The 23,661-nt window shown below is 42.3% G+C and overlaps 1 protein-coding gene across 1 annotated transcript in view; it reads left to right on the top strand.

Moving 5' to 3' along the window:
- Window positions 1–21,678, top strand: part of LOC129102167 (ephrin-A5b-like) — a 68,905-nt gene extending 47,227 nt beyond the window's left edge. The window contains exons 2-5 of the mRNA XM_054612178.1: window positions 10,486–10,778; window positions 17,608–17,673; window positions 17,782–17,862; window positions 18,166–21,678. Coding sequence (XP_054468153.1) covers window positions 10,486–10,778; window positions 17,608–17,673; window positions 17,782–17,862; window positions 18,166–18,290 — 565 coding nt within the window. The 3' untranslated portion in view covers window positions 18,291–21,678. The remainder of the gene's footprint in view (window positions 1–10,485; window positions 10,779–17,607; window positions 17,674–17,781; window positions 17,863–18,165) is intronic.
- Window positions 21,679–23,661: the final 1,983 nt, after the last annotated feature.

The raw sequence follows: 23,661 nt of genomic DNA, 5'->3' as shown, positions 1-23,661 counted from the left end.
CTAAGTGGTTCACCCACCGGAGCTCTTTACAATGGACACTCTAGACCTCTTTTATTAGATGTATAACATCGGTATTAGTCTGTACTAAATTGGTATTAGTCTGTACTAAAGTAAAGTCTAAACAGACTTTCCAAGCGTGCATTGTGTGAGAGTTAAAACTCTCATACATTTTGCAAGCATGCTGTGTGTCTCTAATGCATTGCCAATTTTAAAACTTGCCCGCTCAGAACGGGCCTATTGTTCGGCCTCCGGTGTTGCTACTTGCAGCTTTCTTGAGAAATGCTCATCCAAACAATTTCACACTAGACAACTCTCTTCATTTGGTCCTGTGGAACACACCTGCCAAGTCTGAAGTCCTTTGATTGTTGAGAAAATGACTTACAAATATGTCCCTTAGATCTCCAGTCTCTCTTTATCTGTTCTTGAATATACCGTTTGCCATGTAAGAGTTAACCGGGGTCCCCTCTCTATAAACTACACAGTGTTTGCATATTGCATTACTAATAAATATCTCCCATAGATCTCAAGAGCTCCCACATGTCACTGGGTCCTCAGCAAAACAACCAACCAGGTGTGAGGTAGAATTAATCACTGGTTGTGGAAAAAGACGGACAGACAGTGTTCTAGTGAGAATAAGTGGGATAAGTTGTGGCTGTTTCCTCTGATGGTAATAAAAAACAATGTAGGAATACAGTTTGGTTTTCTCTGATCTCTTGTCAGGCAGCTGGCGATTTGACAAGAGGACCAAACTAGGTCTTCTAAAAAGTTAACATGTTTTCACCAGGAGAATCTCGAGCGAGCACCATGATGTGCCAGTCATAGAAATCATTATAATCAAAGAAAAAGCATTTAGGGGGAAAAAAAGAAGAGAAATGTGACAGGTTGTTGATTAAACCTGTCTCCTTTTTTCCCTTTCCTGTGAAATGTAGTTAGTTTTTTAGTAAATGTTGGTTTTCAAGAACAGTTTGGATGTCCTGTTCTCCTCTAATTGTCTTTATATACAGAATTACAAGTGCTGGTGGTAACATGACCCTTGTCTGGCATGCCTTAGTAACTCCATGTTGTAAAACCAACGCTGTGCTGCCATGTCGGAGTGCTGCCCCCATGTTATGAGTGACATTTTTCCATTGAAACACATAGAAACGAACTTTGGACACCAAGGTTTTATTACTTTTTGTCCCTTTTTTTGTAAACGTTTGTCTTATTTAAGAGCTCTTGCTGTGCTGGGAGTCGGATGTTTTGACCCAATAGAAGCCATTGAGACTTAGTATGCAATATTTTATTAGGCCATATAAATTAGCTAAAACACCTCGCAAACACACACAGACCTCCTAGCTCTTAAACAAGACCTTTGAGAGTTTTAAATCAAGGATGGGCTCTTTCCCACTCCCCTGTTTCACATCCCTCAAATTTTCTCACATCATTTTGGCTTCTTCTTTCACGTCTCTCTCACTAGTCAATCCTTCACTCTTCTATCCCAAGCCCCCTTCCCCCTCTCTCTCTCTCTTTCAAACCTTGAATATAATCCTCTCTCACCCTTCTCCTCTCAGGGCCTTGAACACAACAAATTTTTCAGAGCCTGAGTTTTTAGCATTTCACCATCTCCCCACAGAACGCCTATTACTCAACCAAGTCGGCTCCACCGCACTTTGATGTGTGTGAGACCTCACTGGTGGATAAGTGCTGGTGTTGGTGTGTGTGCATATATGTGTGTGTGTATGCATGTGTGCATGCAGTGGTGGTGTGTGTGAGAGCTTTGCAGGCTTGTCATGGGCGGGTGATTGAGTCCAGACGTTGTGGGTTCCTCTCTTCACCGCCGTCTCCCCCCCCATTCCCCCGCCTGGTTGTGGGTTCAGAGTGTGTTGGGACCAGGGCAGGGCGGGGCCACAGCTCCCTGGGGTGCTGTAAAGTGATAGGGCATTGCAGGGGGCTTGGATCGCCCCTGGGGAGGGAGGTCAGGGGTCGGTGTCTCGGCTCTACTGAGACGAGGATCAGGGCCATGTTAGTCAAGCACGCTTCAGGTGGGGCCTTCCTGTAGGATTCTCTGCTGCTTGGGCTAGAACGCATCTGGGTTTCTGTGTGATTGTGTTTCCTCTGTGAGTTAAAGCATTCCTCCTTGTATCCTTTTTCTGCAACAATTTAGAAAATAATTTACTAATTTAACATTGTATATGATAAGTTATCAAGAAAAATTTGTTGGAAGAAAATATCAGGTCATCTAATTTTCTTTTTCAGCCTGTTACTTAAATTAAATGAATAGAAATTGGAACGGAAAAAATCCACTCTATCACAATATTTATTGATATGGTGAAATGTTATTACCAATGTTAAAATGTTCTATCTATATAACCAATGGGAAAGAAAACGGTCTAACCAATCCACTTAATGAGAGGAAATCTAGTAGTTAAAAGCAAAAACAGTGATAGACTTGCTTTTCTTACTTTTTAAACTTCACCTTCCATCCCTCAGCAGCTTCTAAGATGGACGACAGCGAGGTCATGCCGTCACCTGGGCTCAGACACTGGCCAAACACTGGCTCTCGGGCTGAATAATGGGCTGTCACTACCCCCTGACCTCAGCTCAGAGTCTAAAGTGTCAGATCGATATCAGCCGAGCATGGCGAGCAGCTCGTGTGACGGGAGGCATCCTGGGATGCTCAGCCTCTCGCCGAGGTTACACCGGCTGTGTGCTCTGCAGGAGCGTCCACATTAAGTGATATTTAAAAAATCATTATCATCATCACTATGCGTGAATACAGAGATCTGCAGCATACTGCAGAATGTTACTCGGTATACTGGTCCGGCAGGTGCTGATGGGACATATTTTAGTAGGGTTATTTTAACAGGAGCCGTTTGGGGCCTCCTGGAGTTATGTGGCACTAGGGTTGGTAGAGGAGGTACTCCACGTGTGTGTTCCACGTTAAGTGTGCCTGCATGGATGAACGCTATGTGTTTGTCAGAAGCACAGCTTCTATGGTTGGAACATTGTGTTGCTGTAAACAGCTGTCATGGCAACGCTAAAAAGCAGCCATCTTTGGCACAAAGGGGGTTTATGACTCGCATTGTCAGCCCCTTGGGGTTTTACACTGACTGAATGACGGAGCCCTGCTGTGTTAGTGTGTGTGTGTGTGTGTGTGTGTGTGTGTGGGGGGGTTGACTGACACTAACCCCATGCTGCTGGTGCTGCTTTGACCTTTTTGACACCAGAATAGCGTTGTCAGTAATTAACCTGCCTCATCCATGTTGGACAGAAGGACCATCTCTTGTCGCAGTCAGTCTGCAACAAGTCAGGAATAATCATTTTAAAGGGCCATGTCACTCAAATCAAGTAACTCATGCTTACTTGATTGTCGGAATGCTTGCCCTGATTTTGTGGAAGTGGACAATATCATAGTCAACATAGTCAATAATATTAGTCCAGTGGGAATCAACGGCTCATATATTTTTATAGTCGTAAATAAAGTATCTAAGCTTTTTTCCTCCCACTTAAGGTCCAGACTAGTTAGTTTGAGTTGTGATGTCAGTGAACGTGAAAGACTCTTTTTAACTACTCTTTAACTGCAACCTGTTTCATTCAGTGAACAGCAGGTCAGCTTAACATGCAAACACGTGACATATGTCCACATGTCAGCATACAATTTAATAAATATGCTGAATAATAAAGTTCTCTATAATAAATTAATAATGAATTAATATTTACTTAGATTCAAAGGGGCACTTCACCAACTTTAAAAATGGCGATTGACTTGTAATGGTTAGTAACACTCAGTGAAAACCCTTTCCAAAGTATGGGAAAATAACCCTGATGATGTCATAGCTCTGTCATCAGGGTAATCTTAAACTGGCCATTATAAAACTGGGAGGATTGCGTTTGAATGAAGTCGGCACATACCAGGCAGATAGGGTAAAAAAAGAAAGAAAGTATTTGGTTGCGTTATGGGAAATGTAGGACCCAGTGTTCATGGAACTTTACCCAAGCTAGGGAATAAAGAGTCAGGATATCGCGGCCCCTGCTGTTTCAATTTTGACCTTTACTTTTTTAACCTCTCGTTTAAGTCTCCCAACTTAATGCAATGAGCTCCTGAATCTCTAGAGTACTTCTTTACTTGCAGCTTTTCTTTCAAGGATATTATTTTATAACAATGCAACAATTAGAATACAGTTCTTTCCAGGAAACTTCCCCTCAGAAACTTTGGCCCCAAAAACAAAGGCCTTACCTTAGGCTTCTTTTTTCTAAGTGGAAAAAAATGATTTTGTAGAAAAACTACAAAAAAAGAAAACAGCGAAGGCCTCGAAGACAACAGGGCCTAATTTACAAGACATTAGAATATACATGAAGCTTTACATAACACGTTCTCTGTCTGCATGGACTAGCCTGGCACACGGTGCTGCTGCAGCTGCATTGAAGGACGAGTTAGCGATTGGCACAGTCAGGACCACCAGGATCCATAAACAAGACCATCCGCTCTCATTCTTCCTGTCTCTGCTTCCACTCTCTCTCTCTCTCTCTTTCTCTATCTCCCTCTCCAGCCTCTGTTTTATTTTTTAACTACCCAAGGTGCCTTCCCACAAGCAGCAATGTGTTTTCAATCTGAGGCCAATTATTCACCTCCCCTGGTTGTGTTCCCAGCTGGAAAAAAACACAGAAACAGAGAACTGTCTATACTTTACAGCCTCCATTTTCCCCTCATCTCTCTGCTGTCAACGCCCAGTCGGACTGAGCCCCCTGGCAGACACATTATGTGTTTGAATACATTCTGCATGTATGTGTGTGTGTGTTTCTGAGCCCACGGACAGATGTGTGTATATAATTAGTCTAACTAAGTAATAATGGCCTTTAACTTCCCGGCGGCGAACCGGCTCTGAATGATGGGACAGGTGGAGGGAGAGGGGGATCGAGACCTCCTAACCCCGAGGGCAACGGGATGGACCCCATCTGGTGACATCACGTCACATGACCGGGGGCAGGATTACCCCTTTCTTGGCCCCATAAAGAGTTCCCCCTAGAGGCTGTAATCAGGAACTACAGAACAGACCGTTACGGGTTTGTGGGGGAGTAAATTGAAGGACTTGATATAGAAGCAGCGTGACGTCTGTGGTTTGTGTTCTCTCTTGTCTTTCAGTGTAGACATTATGAATGTGTGTGTTTGTGTGTGTGTTAGGACAGGAGCTTCATGTGTTTCTGTGGGCTGAAGCATCTCCTCTTTTCTCTCTTTGTGGAATAACCCTGGGAAGCTGCCCCTTGTCTGACCCAAGTGTGTTCATAAGAAAAACAACAGGAGGGCTTTATCCTCTTCTCCTCCTCCATTTTACTTTCTCACAACACAATTTTTTCTTCCATCTTATTTTTTGCTCCCCTCCTCCCTGCTTTCTTCATCCCCCTCTTTTGTTTCCTCTTCTCCTCTCATTGTTGCTCCTTGTTTTGGCCATCCTTCTCTTCCTTTGCTTCTCTTTTCTCCAACTTTCCCATCTCCTACTACTTTCTTCCACCATTTTGTTACTATGTACATTCTTGCATTTTTCTCCCTTCTCTTTTATCTCCTCTTCTCTCCTCCTTGGTCCCGTCTCCTTCACAGTTTCTCCTCTCTTGTCTTCTGCGTTCCACTACCTTGTATTTTCTCTTTGCTCCTCTCCGGTCTTCTCTTCCCCTTCTCTCCTGTACCATACAGGGACGTATGGCTTCAAGTCTGCTGTATTTCTTGGGAAATTTGAGGGTTTTCAGAAAACCTGTGGGGATTTACATTCTACAGTTTTACAAAAAGAAATTGGGCTGAATCCAGTATTTTTAGACTCATTCTGATATTTAAATGAACAACAAAATAGTAAAAAAAAAAATCTGCATACCTAAATGACCACTTCAAAAAGTGCCTGAAAAATATGTAAGTAGATAAATATATCAGTTGGAATGGAGACTTTGTGGGAGTTTATTTTGTATTATTTTATTCAAGCCAACAAAATAAAGAAAATAAATACGAACAAGAATTCCGTATTCTTTTTTACACCAGAATTAACATTTTCTGGGCATTGTGGTGAGGAATTTTAAACCTATGTAATTAAGTACTAAATACAGAGCAAATAAAGTTGGGAGGAGGTTTGAGTTGAGGCCTTGAATTTAGTTTCCCTGAACACTACAGCCATGCGTCCTTTCTTCTTCCTCCTTTTCTCTACTTCCCTCCTTCTACTTTCCCTCTTGTCCCCTACATCCTTCTCTTCCACTCTCCTCCCTCCCCTCCCCTTTCTCTCCTTACTGGCTCGGCCCATACCTTACCTGTGCCAGGCCAGCCAGTGACAATAACACAACAGAAGGGGATGAAGAAAGCAAACAAGCTGGGAAGCTCACTGAAAAGAGGGATTATCCATAGACGTGTGCTTTGTTAAGAGCTCCAGTTACTGATTCATTGATAAGCCCCTCCAACTGTCCGTGAGTAACTCAGCCAATCAGGGATCATTAATCCCCAAGACAAATGGATTGGGGTGCTTTTATTTTGCTAATGGCTCATTATGACACATTTCGAGCTGACACAGAACCGCTGAACTGTGCTCATATTTGTTGGCCTGATCGTTCTTTCAGAACCCTCGATCAGCCTTCAACGCGCCCCGCTGCTCAGAGCGAAGCCAAAAGGAAAACACAACTGTTGAAATTGCCTCGATCAGCCCCGTGAAGGCTTAATGACTCACTAAATAGCCTGTAACAACAAAGCCATTTGGAAAAAACAGATGAATAAATCTCGCTGGTAATGAAAGTGAAGAAACCCTGTTGCCGAGGACTGCGAACACTGCCGACGGTTTACAGCTCGGTAAATGAATGAAGGTTTCTCACGCTTCGATCCAAGCCCGCGGCAGGGGAGGGATCGGGGGTTAACAGATGCTCTCAGAGTCTCAGGGTACAGATAGTAGAGATCACAGTAGAGATCAGCAGGAGAAAGTCTCCGGTTAGGCTCCTCAAAAGAAGAAACCCGAAGACATTGAGAGATGAAATGTCATCTTATCCGACCACATCTTGAGCCAGGCTGTGTGTTTATGGCTCCGTGTCTTATCAATATTTCATTGCTGCTACTCAAAAACATCCATACAGCAAACATCTGGCCAACATCTGGCTCATCTGCTGGCGCTCTTGCTACTCTCACAGTGCCTTTTTTATCGTCTTCTGTAACAAACACCTTCGGTCCATATTTCTAGATTTAGGTTGAACGTATGTTTGGCCACATTTGAGCCTCTTAAGCCATCCAAATCCCTCTCTGGTGAAGCGATCATAACTGGATAGGGAATATAAATATGTCTCAAAGGCAGGAATGAGAAACTGATCGCCCCAACTACATTTGCAGGCAGAGAGGGATGTACTGATTCTACACAGAGACACGACACCATCATCCATAGCTTCAACCCCCGCCCCCAGGTGGCTGATGAATACTTGTATTTTGCTTTTGTATTGTTATTCTTTATCTTAAACCCATCTTACACATCCTTGTCCCTTGCCATCCATAAAGCCTTCTCTTATCGCTCCAGATTGAAATGTGTATTTTCTTATTTGAACTAAATCTCTCCTCTGAAGCTTAGAATGAAATCCAATCAGAAGTGCTCACTGGAGACTGATGATGAGATGCGTGTTGATGATGGGGGTAAACATTGTCCCAACTCCAGATATGTATCCAGGTCTAAACAGGGTTCAACTTCACTTTCACTTCACTTTTTCCCAGCTCACTCTCACAAAGGCTTTAGTTACAAACTGTTCTTAATCCTGACTAATCTTAACTGCTACTCCTGGGTCAGATTTGATTGACAGCCACTGACACTTGCGAGGTTGAAAGTAAAGACATAGGGGAGGGGGGGGGACAAAGCAGGGTAGGTACCCCACAGTGCTTCTGGCTGAGGACATGATACTGCGGAGCCGGTTGACCCCTGGTAGTCATAATATCAGCGAGCAGCTCTGAAACTAGAGGCTGAGGGAGGCCATGCTGTGCCTGCCTGGAGCCAAAGCGCTCAGCTGGTGCTACAGGGGAAAAAGAAGAAAAAAAACTGGAGAGAGAAAACAAGAGCTTTGGTTTCACGTTTGACCAGACTATAATTAAAATGAGAAAAAGATTAGAATATGGCTGCTGATGCCCACACACGCCACTATCACGCATGCACACACGCCATCCGCTCATTTGTGGCGAACCCAGTAGGACGGCCACTAATCCCACAGCACATTTACAATCTGTGTAATGACAACATGATACCCCCAGCAGGCCGCGGTGAGCACACGCCTCCCTTCTTGCCACTCATGCTCCCCCTAAAACCCCAACATTTCCGTTTCACCAGAAACAGCTGAATTTCCCTCCCTCCCTGTCTCACCTGGCCTCAGATCAGCTGACCGGTGCTGCCATTCCCTTTGGCTAGGTGCAGGAGTATGCAATAAACTGATCCGGTGGCAGGCAAAGCTAGGTGTAACGTTAAGGTAAAAAAAAGTTCCAACCGTATCTGATCATCAGCCACGCTGCTTGCTCCAACACAGTATCTGGCCTGTCTCCCCTGACGGCCCTAACTGTGTCAATGAACAGAGGTGGAGTATTGAAAACATCCGCAGTATGTCAGTGAAACTGAACCGCGAGCCATTACCAGTCTGTCCAAACGTAATCCTTCTCCGCTAAAAGCCTCAGAAATGCAACCTTATACGCGCCTATGGAATTATGTGTTTCCAATCACTCTCCTCAGGAATGAATACCTGGCAGATCTCGCCTCTTCACTTTAACTTTTTCCCCCCACTTCTGTGTCCACTCGGTTAACTGTAAACACCAGGCGAAAAAATCTCGGCGCTGTTTCAAGGCGCGGCTTGAGAACAGGCCTCATTTTCCCAGACTCGGAGATTCCACAAGGGGCTCCTACATCAAGCTGTCATATCAGGCTAATGAAAATCTCTTCTACAGGGGGATCCTCTTAACGCTGCTAAAGGCACATGCTAACCAGGGGATTAGCCCTGTAACGCTAGGGGACTTTAATTTCAGCACCGGCATAAGTCATCGCTGCCGAGCACCAACATTGATATATGGCTTAGAGCTGACTCGCGTGTGTCGTAAGAGGTTTCTGCCGGGGCGGGTGTGTTGCAGGGGGGAGTCGGTCGAGTCTCACAAGAGTATCGCGGAGATTGAGACTGACATGAGGAGATCTTGTAAACAGAACCAGAGACAGAGAATGTCTCTTTCACAGTCGGGCCTGAGTTTTCGAGCACCTATGGGAACTTTTTCTTCAGCTGCGGCCTCACTTAAATACCCAAAGTATCATCCCTTGTCGACAGGTGTTGAAGCACTCATAACTCTTTGGAGGAGGCGTCGTCAAGGAGCATGATGGGGAGAGACTCCCTAAACAAATCAATAAGTAACCATCGTCCCACTCAAGCAGCTGCTGCCAATGTACCCTTGAGCAAAGCAACGCTTCGGGGGGATCTGAATGCTAGACTAGGCAAAGCAGGCTGCAGCAGAGAAAGTGAACATGCACTCTCAGCATATTTTCATTGGGTTAATAAATCATTAAAAAGGTCAAGTTCAGAGATCACGTGGGAATTATTGTTGCATACATAAACATGTAGAACGATCACCTCACCAATAACAGATTAATCATGGTATTATTATTGCTGATATACAGAAAAGTGCCCTCAGTGTGGATTATAAACACAATGAAATCCAGTCTTGTAGGTTCACATGCTTCTTTGAAAGGCACATTAATAAAATCATGTTTGCATTTACATCAGAACTGTGGACTTAAACAGCTTAAAGGTGTGCTGTGAACTTTCAGTATTACTCACTGAAACAAAGGGCCTCAAGCAAGAATCCCAAGCATACAAACATTCATTCTAAAGTGGCACACTCGTACGAGCCCTTCAAACAATAAAAAAGTAAGAGTTAAGAAAAGAATACGGAAATGTTCTTTAATTGAGGTCCACCATGTTTATCCTGAAGGTGTTACAAACGTGAAAGCATTTATTTCGTCTTTTGCAAAGACGTCTACATTGACTTTGCTAGCAGTCTTTTTTTCTGCCCATTGCTAGCGCTAAGCTGCGTTTCTTGGGCCATCTGTCAATCAATGGAACAGTGTGATACCATTGGCAGAGGTGTATATCGTGTTCCCCACATGCTTGTGTTGGTGCAGAACAAATCTGTGATGCAAACACTAAAATGTTGCTCCACAGCACTACTAGAGGTCAAATATTCCATAGGGTACCTTTAAGTGACCAAAATAAGGATTTAAGAATCGATTTACCTGAGATTTGACTTGAGTCTAGAAGACAAAAGAGATTTAAGTTGGACATTTTTATTTGGTTAAAGTGTGGGAGTCCCAACTTGGTTTCATTTATGTAAAAAAGAAAACTTTGATTGCTAAATGTTAAAATGACATGTGAATATTTTTCCTTCACAGTCCCCAAGGACTATTATTTCTCTATGATGAAATACAAATACAATACAAAACCACATATTCACATTTGTCTCCTTTCTCTCTCCGTGTCCTCCAGGTTTTACCGGGGTGATTACCACATCGACGTCTGCATCAATGATTACCTCGATGTCTACTGTCCACACTACATTGGTCCGGTCTCCGACGACCGGGCAGAGCGCTACATCCTCTACATGGTGAACTACGACGGCTACAGCTCTTGTGACCACACCGCCAAGGGCTTCAAGCGCTGGGAGTGCAACAGGCCTCTGTCGCCGAACGGACCGCTGAAGTTCTCAGAGAAGTTCCAGCTCTTTACTCCCTTCTCCTTAGGCTTCGAGTTTCGCCCTGGCAGAGAGTATTATTATATCTGTGAGTATGATGATCTAGTATTTACAGAATTTATTCTAATTTTGATATTGACCAAAATGTTACCAAAATAGTACAGAGTAAGAGTTCACCTATAGTTTGATCGAATCAAAATGTTGCCAATTTTACACCTTTTTCTTGTAGAGCTACTTGTGTTTAAACAACTTCATAATCTTTGGATTCTCCTGTTAATGAAAATTGTTCATATAACTCCAAGGGAAATACCCAAAAAGTATTGTTTGGTAGCACTACTGAAACTCAGGTATCAGCAGTAGCAAAGGAATATTTACTATACCCAACTTTAACTGGGAGTTAAATCAGAAGGTCGATATCGATTTAATTCTGGAATCTTGCAAAAAGACAGCAGCTATGTTCAGGTTTTGTTGTTGCAAGTCCTTGGAATGAGCACCGAGCCAAAATACAAGCCATAGGGAGCAAAACATATCTACTGTTGAGGTCTTGTCTGAAGTGTCTTTTGTTGCTGACTGGCTGAGCTCAGTTTTCTCCTCCTCGTGAGAAGACTCGGGAAAACAAACAGCTGGGAAGTCATGTTTTCATAAGTGAAGTCAGAGCCCTACAGGGGCAGAAGAGAGGGACTAAAGGAGATACAATGCTCTCCATGGTATATTTTAGGTATTTAGCGGACACTGGTCGAAGGAACATTATAGTAAGAAGTGCAAAAGTCAGTGAAAAGACAGAATAACCTTTGTATTACAAAAAAGATATCAAATTCAAAAGGGACTAGGTAGAGGAAGTTTGGAGAAAGTTTTTCTACATACATTCATTACACTTTTAATGTAACTTTTGAGCCTTGCTTCCTGATCCAGAACAGGTGTTGTGAAAGTTGCCTGAAACATTTTTATTTTTTATAGGAATCCAGAGGATGATTATTTTATGTTGAAATGCAATTCAAAATTTGCTATCTGCTAAGTCACTGATTCAACCCTTTGGACCATGATCAGGGGGATCATGGTGGGGGACCCCCGTAATTTCTGGAAACTTTGTAACCTCCACTAGAAGCTAAAATGAAGTTCTCCGGGTTGTTAATGGAGCTCAGTGGAGTTTAAGATCACAAGATTTTTTTGTAGCAGAGAAATTAATCACTGGAGAATTTGTACCCGTCTTTCAACACTTTCTGATCTTGGACGGTGTTGCAAGTATGCTTCTGGGCTCACACGATCATCATAGTCCTCATGCGAGTTAAACCTAATCTTCAGCTATATTGTTGTTGCAGTATTTTGTACTGTGATGTATTGCCCTTCACTAGATGTTTCTGTTGGATTTTCTGTGTCCATTGGCTAGTCCACTCGACTCCGTTGCATAAATATGGCTGGGTTGTTGAGGGAAATTGTGGTCTGCTGCGACCGGTGCCAAAGAATTGTTGATGTTGCTGCAATTCCTTGGATGTCGATAAGAAAAATCCTAGATTGCCTAATTTTTCCTAATTTGTTCAGTTGGCTCTGGTTGATGTGAAACCGAGTGAAGACGATGTTCTTGTCATATGTGATGATGAGTGATCATCCAGAGAGAGAAAGAATGAGCGAGGCAGAAAGACCGTCCTTATGGCTTTGAGCAGTTTCAGGCCATATGGACCATCTCTCGCTGACTCGGATTCCTGACTCATCCATCAGATCCTTGTTATCTAAAGACACTTGTCTGCCCTCTGGGAACACATGATTGTGACACCTTATAGTCCTACAAGGCCTTATACCAAGGTCTTATAGACAGAACATTTTGCATAATACCTAGATTTGTCTTCATATTGTATAGAGTTGTGTAGTCGGAAAAAAGTTTTTGTCTCCTGAGGGGAATATCTGACTCTCATATCTGACTTTAGCTGCTAAATGCTACTACACTATATTCACGCTAGCTAGCTACTAACTTTGATAAACCCACTATACACTCTTCCCAGCAGAAAACAGCAGACAGAAGTTGTTTTAACTGGAAACAGCTGCCTCCTGCGTCAAACTAGGCTGATATAGGAGTGAAGCAAAACAGTGAAGGTTTTTGTTAAGCTATCAGCTAAAAGCAGCTAAAATGCTGAGTGAAAATGCTCTGTAAGTGATAATTCTTTGTAGGATCCTCATTCCGAGTGACCCCTTTCACATCACACATGGTAATTAGATCCATTGTTAGTATAGAAATATTCATGAGTGCAGCTTTAAGTTGCCGAATGTTTGCAATCGTTAGCTTTAGCTTGGAGTTAGCGGTGGACCGACTGAATTTCAGGCTTGATGAAGATCTTTTCTTATACGGTTGCCAGAGACTTTCTGAATTGGCCTTTGGAGCATTGAAGGTTATATTGGGGTTTGTGAGAAATATTTTTCCAGATGGATCCTTGTTTTCTCTCCAGCGGCATCAGCCACATCCAGAAATGGCAGTTGCGTTACAGTAAACTGTGTTTTATCAGCTGCCGGTGTTGGTGTCAAATCGCATGTTGACTGTGTCTTGCTCTTACAAAGCCTAACAATACCTGATAGTTAATACCAGTGATACATATAATATGGTTTTGGAATCTGTTAAGTGTGCATGTAAATGACACATTGAAGGGGGGGATTCATGTCTGTGGAGACAGACACTCCTTTGTCCTCTTCCGTGGTGATCATCATACGCCCCAGGCAGAGGTAGGGAGAGACGTCAAATAAATGACACCTGCAGTTGACTCAGGGCCTGCCCGTCTGGCAGACAGACAAACACCCAGAGGAAAAGCCACCCTGGTGTGGGATCAGCATTGCGGCAGGTCCGAGAAGGTCAAAGGTCACGGAGATGACGACGAGGTCTGCGCTGCGAGCCTCTTGTGGCCTCGGAGGGCGGCATGTTTTTCTAATAGAGCCTCAGCGGAGCGGGGAAAGCCTGATCCTAATCTCAGGGGATAGAAATCCAATTTTCAGAGGAGACAGTTGAGAGTCTGGCTCTCCCTGTGTGAGAGAGATGACTGTCTCCCTGCAAAGCCCTTGTGCTTCAAACGCCCGGGTCCCGCTCTGTACAGCCAGTGCAGATCTACATCGATAATGACATGAACCCCCCCCCAGCACAGGGCCCCAACAGTTTCCTTCTAGCTTCTCGGGGCTGAAGCAAAGACAAAGAGCTTTGTTCCCCAAGATAAACCGATCATCACAAGAAAAACATCTGATCCCACAGTATTTAAATCAGGATCTGTCTAATTCACCTCACAGTCACACCAAATCCTGGCCTTACACAGGAATCCCAGCCTGTTTAGTGATCTACGATATGTGTTGCCAGTTCCAAATGTGCGATCGCGACGATCACGCGTCCCGCAGCACATGACGGTACGTGCAAACATGTGCCTGAGCCTGTGAACGAGAGGCTTACTGTTGTCATGGTGAGGCTGCGGCCGGATGACCTGACTAACGCTGGGTCTAGAGTTGCAGTCAGAGCTGGAGTTACAATCACGGGGAAGCGCGGCTGTGTTGCTCGAGGACAGAAAACACAGACTCTGAGTGGCAGACATGAGAGAAAGGAAGAGAGACAGTTGGGTAATTGTGTGTGAGTTGGAATCCGTTAGGGGATGGATGGTGTTATGGGGGGAGAGAGAGGGTGAGAAAGGGAGATGGGAGAAAGACGGTGTGACTCAATGTCAGGGAAAGATTAAGAGGAAATGAGTAACAGAGAAAACAAAGAAAGAAAAGACGTTTTATTAACAGACAATATAACATTTTGGTGGATGAATGATCTTCCTCAGATCTTTCAAAACAACTCATAAAAATCACCTGACATTAATCCATAAACCTGAAATGTTAACCCATTGTCACACCCAACTCGTCAATTGGCGCCGCTTAGTCAGTCCCCATTGGCATCTGATGCACCAAGCTTTCAACTGACTCCAATGTAAGAGCAAAAAAGTCTGCTTATGGAGGAGGTCGAGGTGGAAGGTTCGGTCAAACTCAGGAGATGGCTGTTCGTGTTTTGTGACACTCATGTAACCTACTTATAGCCAGTTACGTACCAAACATACTTATTTTAATCCAAACAACATATTTTTCCCTTAAAGCTAACCAAGTAGTTTTGTTGCGCAAGAACACCTACGTTTGAGGTTTATTTAAAAAAAGAGACAAAGCACGTAAGGAGCAGATACTGAGTTCAAAATAGGTTGAAGCGTAGGGCCACTGACCAAGTGTCGGTATTGTGAGCATGTTGTAAATGTATAATGATCACGTACCTAAACAAATGATTGGCCAAGAGTATTGAAACACAGCAAAATGTGCTACTGTCTCCACATTAAAAACCATCACAGCACTAACAAGCTGATGCATGACCAGGTCTCCCGATACATGACACCCCAGGGTGCATTATCCTGCTTATACCATTGTTAATTACCAAAATAAAAAAATAATTTTATTGAAAATTTGTGTTTTTTTATACTTTTAAATTTGGCCTTTTTACCGTCTGAAAAACAACTGCAAACTACTGTTACTGCTAATGCGTTACGTCTTTTTGCAGCAAAGACTGTGTCCTTCTAACATATGTAGTCAGTCTGTTTCAGCTGTGAGTTCATTGGAATGTAGCGGGAGACATATGTATGATTGCTATGGTTACTTGCAGTTTAACTGATGCAGTGACTGTGTTTGGACAAATTGATGTGTGTTAGTGCTCAAATGATCAACTGATTCAGAAAATGTATTAACTATTCAGTCTTTCTTCAAGCCCAAATTCCTTCTGAGATGTGAGAATTTTCTGCTTTTCCCTGCGGTTTATCATTTTAAATTAATACTTTTGGTTTATGGGCCAATGGTCGAACAAAATAAGCAATTTGAGGATGTTTACACATTTACACATTTTAAACGATTAATATTTTGAATCGAGAAATAATCAAGAGATTAATTGACAACCAAAATGATTGTTAGTTCAAGCTGTAATCTGAAAATATTTTAGTAAAATTGAAAAAACAGCTAGTTCACAGCTTTTGTACTATAATGTGTCCCTGATCATGGTCCAATGTTGATATATCTGTCCCTCAAGACATCCGTGCGAGACTGCAGAAGTATACTTTTTATAGCAGTCAAAGAAAGTTAGAGAGAGATAACGACAGCCAAGGAAACAGCATGAGAGGCATAAAGACAGACAGAGGTTTTTGGCCAGTTGAGTTCAGAGACAGAATCTGAGACGGTGAATTCTCCCGTCTGTTCCAGCCACCGTTGGAGTGTGAGGTAAGTTACTGGATACCCGCTGACACAGACAGAAGCGTCCGTGATTGACACCGACTCTCTCTCGTTTATTTCCTCCCTCTGCTGCTTCACTTCCAATATTCCTCTCATGGTGGAGTTATAAAGATGATTTTTATCTCCTCTCCCAGCCGCGCGGCATCTGATAAAGTGCCTTTTGAAACGAGAGCCGGAGTCATCTGCGACAGTGGAAACACTGACATGGTTTGCTTTTATCAGGGATTTAATGCACAGATAGAATCCATCACACGAAATGTCTCGTTGGAAGGATAGAGGAGTGTGTGTGGACAAACTATGGACATGTTTGTGCACAGATGCAACCACAACTACACGGTCACCCTCTAGGTTGTGTGTGTGTGTGTTTGTGTGTGTGTGTGTGTTTGTGGTCGGATTATAAGCAGTTTGAGATACTTGGCATGGCAGCAGGAGATCACAGAGGTCAGACAGTCGAGGCCCATGAGGGGAAGTCGGAAAAAGAAAAGGGGAAAATCTGAAGTGGGATGAACATAAGGTCAGACAAAACATAAAAATGTTCTTGACAAAAACGCTCACAGAAGTTGAAGTCATTCGTCACAGCTTGAGACACCCTCAGCGCTCTTTCAGCGACCTGGTCCCCAGCGCTGCTTGAAACTAATTCTGTTAGCTCTGCAAAACAATCACAGCAACCCGGAAGAAGAGGAAATTAGATTTTGCAGGTGAGCATAACAGCATGTCACTCATCTGCAGAAATGACTGCCCCTGGACAAATTAGACTTGGAAATTCGAGGGTGACATTGAGTTGTTTCGTATCATAAAATATGGAGCAGAAAGGCTCTCACATCACGATGAGAGGGGAGTACAGGAGGAGCGATAAAGCTCTTCAGACTGTATTTAAAGGGGATAAGTGTGGAATACCTCTGAAGGAGAAAAAAAAAAAAGATCGACCTTGTCAGATTGTTCAAATCTACGGTTTAGCCGATGTTTATGAATGAAGGTTGATTTTAGAGAGCGAAGAGGTCTCAGGTGAAGTTGTGGAGTGGATGTGAACGGAGAATATTGAGTGAATTTAAATAAATATAGATCCTCAAAACTTAGAATGGAATCGGACTTCGCAATATTTTTGCCTTTTGAGATGCAAATCAGGCGATCGTAGGGTCTTGTCTTGGCCAAGAGACATGGCAATCAAAGATCGGTCGACTCTTTCAAGACTTTCATTATACACACTCTGTAGTTAATGCAAAGGAGACCAGAAAGGTAATTTTACAACTATTAGGACTTCTGGGAAAAGTTGTCTGTTTCCACTTTAAAAGGTTGCAAAAGTTCTCAAATGTTAAATGTCTAAACACAAGCAGTGATGCTAAAGGTGATACGGTGCAAATCTGATATTTTGGAGTGTTTAATAGTGTGTACATTAAAGCGTTTTCCTTTATAATATATGTTTACTATAATATGAAAATGAAGGTGTTGATGTCAAATTAAAACATTCCATTTTCTTTTGTTCTAACAAAACTGTTTTGTTTCCGGAGGATGAATGTCATTGAGCGAAATACGACAACTGCCATTATAAACCATAATCACACGACCCTAGATTAGATCAAGGCGTAATGGAAAAGTGTGGGTAACGCGTTTAAAGTGTTTTGTTCTAAACCCCTTGCGCAATGTCTCCACAGCCTCGATCACTGACGACAAGGGGAGGAGGAGCTGCCTTCGACTCAAAGTCTTCGTTAGGCCTCAAAGTGAGTCGCATATTGTTGTGTCTCGGCCCATTCTATTGTGATCAGGCTGTGTACGAGTGACGTTGGAGTTCTAATCTTCATATCCTCTCTCCTCTTTGTTTTTCAAAGACAATTGTGTGAAAAGCCCTGGCACCGTGCAGGAAGGGGTCGATTTTGACGACAACAGTCAAAACTCCCTAGAACCCAGAGGTTGGTGGGAATATACTGTACATTATATGTGTGTGTGTGTGTGTGTGTGTGTGTGTTTGTAATCAATGCTGATAATATTATTTTCTTTTCATGAATTTTATCCATCATGATTCATGAATTGACATGAACATACTGTCTACTATTAGCATACGATCATATCATGCATTTAAAAATCACAGAAATGTATAATCTGCAGATGTATGGCAGACTGTTAATCAAAAGGAGCTTCTCTGCTGGTTGCCTGGCAACCCACTGTGATGACAAGACTCTAACCATTACTGATTTTCATTTCTTTCCACTCAGATGGCATCGGTCACGAGTCGCCAGAGCCAGCTCGAAGGGACGTGAACTCAGTCGGACGGCACCGCACTTCGGTCCTCCTGCTCAGCTCTGCCCTCATACTCCTGGCCGCCATCTTGTCTTTATAGCGCCCAGTCTGAGGAATCCCCCAGGAATGGACTGTCCTGATCGGACCACAGGCCGTCCTACCCTGCAACCCTTCCCCTCAAGGAGCACTTTTTGAAATCAGTTTTTGAAAAAAATTAAATAAACACTGACAATCTCTCTAGCTGAAAAGAGAGAGGAAGGGACTTCGACAGTGAAGCCTTCGTTGTTTTTTGACCTGCCAACAAGAGTGATTCTTGACTCTCTGATGGGTGCCGATGGTCAAGGCGCCCCGAGGTAAAAGAGGCGCAGTCTCTTACCTGTTGGCCTCGCTACCGTTCACAGTATGCAGATAATAAAGACAAGCACACGTACATGCTTTCAAACATATTCCCACGCAGAACACAAACTACACAGCCAGTGAGTCGACCCTTCAGCTTGGATGGCAAAGAAGCACAGCAGGATCACTCAAAAGTTTACAGACTTTTAACATTTAGTTTTTTTTAGTTCAGGCAGACATCATCTAACCCCAAACACAGCCACATGATTAAAATCTCAAATCAAAGTAGAAGAGGTTTGGAAAAAGATCCAGGAGCGACACATCATGTACAGGCCAACGGAAAGTAAAACAAGACGGATGTTGTCGCTAAGAGACAGTTGCCGAGGGTGTGGGCCTTTTATGACTTAACCTTCCTCTCAGGTTATAAAGGAGTTGGATGTTTAGAGAAAATAAATTTAGAAAAGCATTCATCTTTTAGTGTTTGGATAGGGCCGAATTAAAGATCGATTAATGTGTTTGTTTTAGTTTTTTTAATAAACCACCTAATTCAATTGTAGCAGCCAACACGGGTGTACAGTTAAATATTTGAAGTGGATATGGTATTTTGCCAGGCAAAATGTATTTTCCTATTTATTGTGAAGTCCTTGTGCTTTTTTTCTGTTCTGGTTTAGTCTGTAAGTACATTAGAAAGGCAATAAAAAAACAAACAACTACACTTACCCATTAAGTTAGTTCATATTACACCGTTGTTTTGATACAATCATACAAAAACACTGAGAACGGTTTATGTATCTGTTTGGATTGATTGCTGATATGTTCTTTTAAATGCTTTTAACAAAGTCCAGGAAGAAAACAAAAAAAAAGTCTGATGTGCTATCAGGGTGTAGTAATCGTAGAATATTTCTGTTTCGATTTTGTCATTAAAAATGTCACAAATGTAGTTTTACTCTTTACACTATTGCTTTTGTGAATCACTGTCATAACACAACTATTGTATATAGAGACAAATTTCCTACAAAGTTCAGGGATGTGTCCATGCTAAACATGAGGTAATGTTTTGTTAATTTTTAATCAGGAGGGTTACCATTCCTCGACTCAAGCAGCACAAGTTTTCTGTGGCTAAAGATGTTTCAGTGAGACAGTGACTGGGTTACAGAGCAGGTGGTAGTAGTGTGTGTCGGGCAGGGGGTTGGTGCGTGATTCAGTTGCCCTCTTTGATGTTGTGTAAAGCGGCGGGGGCACCGTCGTACCGGTTATTTCTGGAATGAAAAAAAATCGACCACCATCAGAGACGGCATGAGCAGAGTGAGGTGTCCTGTTCTCTCAGGGCAAAGTGAAACTGCACAGGTGGACCTTAGAGAGCAAAGAAAAGGAGAGCAAGACAAGAAGCTTTGTAGTGATCCTGTTGAGATCAACAGTCACATGTTCCAAGCAGGAATATATTCTATATCAAGATGTTTCTGGTGGAATGGCATGTCATGGGCTGTGGTGATAATCACTTTTAAATTAGTACATATTGCTCTTCTCCTTAATTTAAAGCAACATGGTTGTGATTTTTTTTTCCAATCGACCAATCCTGACAATGCAAAGCTTTGCTCTGCGCACTGACGTCCAAGGTCGGTCAGCCACACTTGACCATGGCTCTTTTCCTCGCTCCGCTATCATTAGGCGCTGGGTTTGTTTGTTCTGGATCTGCTCGCGCCTCTGAAGCTTCAAAATCACTATTGAATGTATATAAATGCCTGTAATTATGGACAAGCAAAGTTAGCAAGAGCAAAGCTACTTTTTCTGGTTTGCAATTTGAGAGAGAGACGGAGTGAAGTGATCATATTGTGATCACGTATACGGTGTTTTAATGCAGCCTAATGTAGTCACAATATTGTTGTTCTAACTTACATATTTTACGTTTCTGTTGATACACAGAGCTAGTGTGAAATTCGATCACGGCTCATAAATGCTAGGGCCACTCTTAGGGTAAATAAAACAAAGACTAAGTTGTCACTTCGAGGTAAAAGTCATAATGAGAACAGTCACAACTATGAGAATATATTCAAATTTCAAAAACAATGACATAGTAGTAGAGTACAATTCAATTGTATAAGGAAAAGTAATGACGTACGGTGCATTCACATGGAATCATGCAGATGGCAAACCAGATATCATGGCAGGACGGTAAAATTAGATGCAACGGTAACGTTAGATGGCTCTGCTGTCCAACGTTAGAACATTTAAACTTTTTTACAAGCGGATATTACGTAGGTCTCTCACACAAAGCAACTTTTGTTTAAGTTTGCATTAGAATGAATACAAGTAGAAAGCTGCTTTTTACAGCTACATGCATTACTACAATTGCATAAAGCAATAGACATGAACTTATTTTAAGAAATGTATGTTATTCCATCACCATAGCAACATAGATAGTCATGCGTGTTTGTGTTTTGCCATCCTGGCATTTCTTTGGATTGCTTGCGCCGTCTACATGTTGATTGTCCGATTCCATATGAATGCAGCACAAAGTAAAATAACAGAATCAATAATGATAATATACAATCTCAAGTTTTTTTTTAATCAGAGGTCTCCCCAGAGCCACAGAACACATACAACGTTTCCACAGGCTGGGCAGTCTCTCTGTGATGAGTTAATAGGAGTTGATTTGTAAAATAAGTGCTCTAGCCCTTTAAAAAAGGTAATTAATGCTCTCAAATGTATATATAATTCCATCATTATTGATATTTATCCTCCAATCCAAAGAACATTCATGTTCACTCAGTATGAAATCTAATTTAAAAGGCCATAGTGTAGCATTTCGAGGGATTTATGAGAAGAAATGGAATATAGTATTCCTGTCTATGAAACTAAGAATCGTTGGTTTTGTTTTGTTAGATGACAATGAACCCTTCAAATCTACATAGGTAGCGACTTCTCTTCACTATGTCCACCATGTTCTACACACTGTCCCTTTAAGTTTTTGGAGCAAATCATTTTTAATTGTAGAGCACAGATTACCACTTAATTAAACATCTTGTCCTCCTCACACCTACCAGCCTCCATGCATTTTAGTTCACATTAAGAGTCCACTGTCACTGTAATTAATGCTTCTAACAACGACGACAAAAAACAATCAGTTAGTTTCGTGGATACTGTGTATCCAACAATGAGTCTGTAGTAACATACAGCTTGAGATACTTTCTCTTTTTTTCACACCTCTTTTGAAAGGCACATTAATGTTCTTAGCAGGAAAAAGTTCAATGTTTGATATAAAAAAAAATGCTTCGTTTCATTTTATATGTCTTTTATACAAAAAAAAAACAGGATCAACATTGCACCCCCTGTCAGTGAATGTGTTTGTGCATATACGGCACATATCATGCAGTGTGTTCAGGTCATAATCATGGATCAAAGGGCCTGAAGAAAGTACAGATACAGGGGCAAGAATATCGGTTTTCGCTCCTCCACCACTCTTGTTCATTGTGCTGTTACATCAAAAGTGTCTTTAAGGTGCAGGATGTTCTTTGTGTCTGCTAGTGGTCTTTGGCTAATATTCACCTCCAACTGTTTCCGAGGCCACGCTGCGGCAGGACAACGATGTTAAAGGACTCAGGAGATGCGATTGGATTTTATTGCTGTTGAAAGCTCAATGTGTTTGTTTGTGGCTGCGGCAGGAAGTCTGTTTCCCCACCTTCAATTTTGGTGTTTTTATGTTCTCTTGAGCTAACTGTGCTACAAGGAGGGCGGCTTATATGTTCTAAGGACTTCTTCTTCTTCACCTGATTTTGGTACCATGTAGCCTGAAGCTAACACCACTGTGTCTCTGGTTTGCAGCATCTGTTTTCCATCCTCTGTATCTTTAAAAAAAAAAAAAAAAAAAAGGATGTGTGCTTTTGTCAGTGCATCTAGCATCGGGAAGGGTTTTTTGCTACTTTAGCCACAATTGTTTTGCTTTTCCCAAACTAGAATTGGATGTGCCACAAAACTGCACATTTCTTTTGACATTGTAGTAAGTGTAACTTGTGCCTATATGACCCCCATCCTCTTCTGTACTCATCTAAACTATTCTAATGTCTGTTTCCTGCTCAACCCCTCACTAGTATTTTCTACAAAAAGGCAATTTCTTTGTAAATACACGTGTTGGAGCAGCTATGACTAACTAAAACAAACAAAAAAAGATTTAATAAATATTTCTTTGTCGTTGTAATCATCGTGTCTGACTTGTTTTATTCATCGTCATGCAAACGAGTGACAAGTTGGCTAAATGGAGAGAACATCAAAAAGTCAAGCGAGCGCTGGATGTTTGTCGTGGTTGTCACTCGATGCATAATCACACAGGCGGAGTCCGGGGGAAGTGGGTGAACAGCTGTTTCTCTGTAATCGGGAGGCAATTCACAGACTGAAAAAAACAAAAAAACAAAAACAGCTTCAATTAATCTTGCGGGAATGTGCAACGCTTCGGGGAGCTCCGCCAAGGAAACCGTCTCGCACACTCTTTTGCCTTTCTCTGCCTCTCTCTCTCTCTGCCTCTCTCTCTCGTCCTCCATCTGTCTCTACGATGACTTCTCCACCTCTCACCGATCTGCTGGGAAAAGTTCAAAACACCCTATCATGACATTCGGACTGCGTGGTCACAAACACAATGAGAAATTTCCAGGAAAAGGTCAAGAACCGACTGCTCTTTGGTCCGGTGTGACAACTTGTTTCATCAGGTGTCTGAACTAATGTTTGGTGAAGGGAAGGGTTTGGGGTCATGACCTCTCAGTGGTGGAAGTAATAATTCCCACTCTCAGGTACTCGTCACAAGAGACAAAATGATTAATTAGCTGCCAAAATTGGTGAAACAGAGGCCCCAAGTTATTCTTCCCTCAAAAAGGTTCAAAATCCAAAACACTTGGTCCTACATTTCCAAGAATTCAACTTGAAGTTGTCTTTCCCTAGAGCCTTCCTGACTGGGAGAAATTCTTTGTCACGCATTACAGTATTCCTGTATAATTTTGTAGTCACAAAGCCCAAGCAAAGATTACTCTGATAACATCACTATGACATCATGAGGGTTATTTTGTGGCTACAGGAGACACTATACAACACTTCTCACAACTCTTCATGTCTAAAACATAGACAATAGTACAAGCAACACAACACTG

The sequence above is a fragment of the Anoplopoma fimbria genome, chromosome 14, assembly GCF_027596085.1.
Source record: "Anoplopoma fimbria isolate UVic2021 breed Golden Eagle Sablefish chromosome 14, Afim_UVic_2022, whole genome shotgun sequence".
NCBI lineage: Eukaryota > Metazoa > Chordata > Actinopteri > Perciformes > Anoplopomatidae > Anoplopoma > Anoplopoma fimbria.
The sequence above is the reverse complement of the archived record's forward strand: the minus strand, read 5'-3'. Positions and strand labels throughout refer to the sequence as shown.